Source organism: Neomonachus schauinslandi, chromosome 6 (assembly GCF_002201575.2).
Source record: "Neomonachus schauinslandi chromosome 6, ASM220157v2, whole genome shotgun sequence".
In the NCBI taxonomy this organism is placed as follows: Eukaryota; Metazoa; Chordata; class Mammalia; order Carnivora; family Phocidae; genus Neomonachus; species Neomonachus schauinslandi.
This window is the reverse complement of record NC_058408.1, coordinates 18,931,328-18,934,069: the sequence shown is the minus strand read 5'-3', so window position 1 is coordinate 18,934,069 and position 2,742 is coordinate 18,931,328. Positions and strand designations below refer to the sequence as shown.

At 39.9% G+C, this 2,742-nt stretch overlaps 1 protein-coding gene across 1 annotated transcript; it reads left to right on the top strand.

The window, feature by feature from the left end:
* Nucleotides 1-319: 319 nt before the first annotated feature.
* On the top strand, nucleotides 320-2,510 carry LOC110577359 (double-strand break repair protein MRE11-like). Its single transcript, XM_021686646.1, is given in 3 exon segments — nucleotides 320-678; nucleotides 681-2,227; nucleotides 2,229-2,510. Coding segments are annotated over 3 exon segments (2,118 nt in total). The 5' UTR covers nucleotides 320-389.
* Nucleotides 2,511-2,742: the final 232 nt, after the last annotated feature.

Below are 2,742 nucleotides of genomic sequence, written 5' to 3'. Positions count from 1 at the left end.
CTGTATATATTTATATAAAAATAAGTATATATGGAAAGAATGGGACCTGTCGGTTAAGCCCTGGAGGGTTCTGGTTCAGGCTTCAGAGAGTCCAGCTGGCTTTGGGGGTAGTGTGTTGAGACTTAGAATCTGGAAGGAACCAGGAGTCCAGATGTGGGAGGGGTTGTTTTGCAGCTGCAGCCCCTCTGCCCAGAATATCTTGGCCATTTCCACTTGCCTTGGTGGCGCAGGGCGTTTCTCCGCGGAGCACGTGTTTCTGTTTATTTACACTAGTTTTAAGGAATTTGCTAGAATTTGGAATTGAGTGAGTCTTCTGACATATTTGATCACACGACCCAGGAGTACTTGGAGAGAAAACTGGTTCCAGAGGAGTTGGACTGACCATAAGAATGAGTCCTGCGGATGCCCTTGATGATGAAAATACATTTAAAATCTTAGTTGCAACAGATATTCATCTGGGATTTATGGAGAAAGATGCAGTCAGAGGAAATGATACATTTGTAACATTGGATGAAATTTTAAGACTTGCCTAGGAAAACGAAGTGGATTTTATTTTGTTAGGTGGTGATCTTTTTCATGAAAATAAGCCCTCAAGAAAAACATTACATACCTGCCTTGAGTTATTAAGAAAATACTGCATGGGTGATTGTCCTGTACAGTTTGAAATTCTCAGCGATCAGTCAACTTTGGTTTTAGTAAGTTTTCATGGGTGAACTACCAAGATGACAATCTCAACATTTCAATTCCAGTGTTTAGTATTCATGGCAATCATGATGATCCCACAGGGGCAGACGTCCTCTGTGCCCTGGATATTTTAAGTTGTGCTGGATTTGTAAATCACTTTGGATGTTCAGTGTCTGTGGAGAAGATAGACATTAGTCCAGTTTTGCTCCAAAAAGGAAGCACAAAAATTGCTCTATATGGCTTAGGTTCCATTCCAGATGAAAGTCTCTATCGAATGTTCATCAATAAAAAAGTAACAATGTTGAGATCAAAAGAAGATGAGAACTCTTGGTTTAACTTATTTGTGATTCATCAGAACAGGAGTAAACATGGAAGTACTAACTTCATTCCAAAACAATTTTTGGATGACTTCATTGATCTTGTTATCTGGGGCCATGAACATAATTGTAAAATAGCTCCAACCAAAAATGAACAACAACTCTTTTATATATCACAACCTGGAAGTTCAGTGGTTACTTCTCTTTCCCCAGGAGAAGCTGTAAAGAAACATGTCGGTTTGCTGCGTATAAATGGAAGGAAGATGAATATGCAGAAAATTCCTCTTCACACAGTGTGGCAGTTTTTCATGGAGGATATTGTTCTGGCTGATCATCCAGACATTTTTAACCCAGATAATCCTAAAGTAACCCAGGCCATACAGAGCTTCTGTTTGGAGAAGATTAAAGAAATGCTTGAAAATGCTGAACGAGAACGTCTGGGAAATTCTCGACAGCCAGAGAAGCCTCTTATACCACTGCAAGTGGACTATAGTGGAGGTTTTGAGCCTTTCAGTGTTCTTCGCTTTAGCCAGAAATTTGTGGATCGGGTAGTTAATCCAAAAGATATCCATTTTTTCAGACAAAAAGAACAAAAGAAAAACACGGGAGAAGAGATCAGCTTTGGGAAGCTCATCACAAAATCTTCAGAAACAACAACCCTAAGAGTAGAAGACCTTGTAAAACAGTATTTTCAGACTGCAGAGAAGAATGTGCAGCTCTCACTTCTAACAGAAAGGGGAATGGGTGAAGTAGTACAAGAATTTGTGGACAAGGAAGAAAAAGACGCCATAGAGGAATTAGTGAAATACCATTTGGAAAAAACACAGCGATTTCTTAAAGAGCGTCATATTGATGCCCTAGAAGATAAAATCGATGAAGAGGTATGCCGTTTCAGAGAAAGCAGACAAAAAAACACTAATGAAGAAGATGATGAAGTTCGAGAGGCTATGACAAGGGCCAGAGCCCTCAGATCTCAGTCTGAGGACTCTGCTTCTGCCTTTAGTGCTGAGGACCTCGTGAGTATAGATTTGGCAGGACAGATGGCTGAGGACTCTGATGAAAACATCACAGCAGCAGCCAGCAGAGGAGGAGGCCAAGGAAGAAGCCGCTGAGGAGGAAGAGGGCAGAACTCAGCCTGGAGAGAGGGGTCTCAGAGAGGAAGAGGCACTGGTCTAGAGACTTCTACTCGAAGCAGAAGTTCAAAGGCCACTATGTCAACACCTAGTGAACATGTCTATTATAGATGCCTTTAAATCTGCAAGACAGCAGCAGTCCCGAAATGTTGCTGCTAAGAATTATTCAGAGGTGATTGAGGTGGATGAGTCAGATGTGGAAGAAGACATTTTTCCTACCACTTCAAAAACAGAACAGAGGTGGTCGAGCACATCATCATCAAGCAAGCGCATGTCCCAGAGCCAAATAGCTAAAGGGATAGATTTTGAATCAGATGAGGATGATGATGACAATCCTTTTATGAACATGAGTTCTTTAAGAAGAAACAGAAGATAATATATTTAATATAACTTTGAAGTTTTCAAGATTCAGGAAAAATCAAAACATTGCAAGGTAAGAGTTTGCAGTTGAAGATTTTTAAAGTATTGCTGTTAACTAAAGAATTTGAAAGAGACTTACTTAACAGGGAAATTTAATGTATAAGAATTTATGTTTTTGAGTATCATTTCCTGAACATGACTCCTTTGAGAAGCTTCCCAGCTCAAAAATATACAGAATAACATTGGTT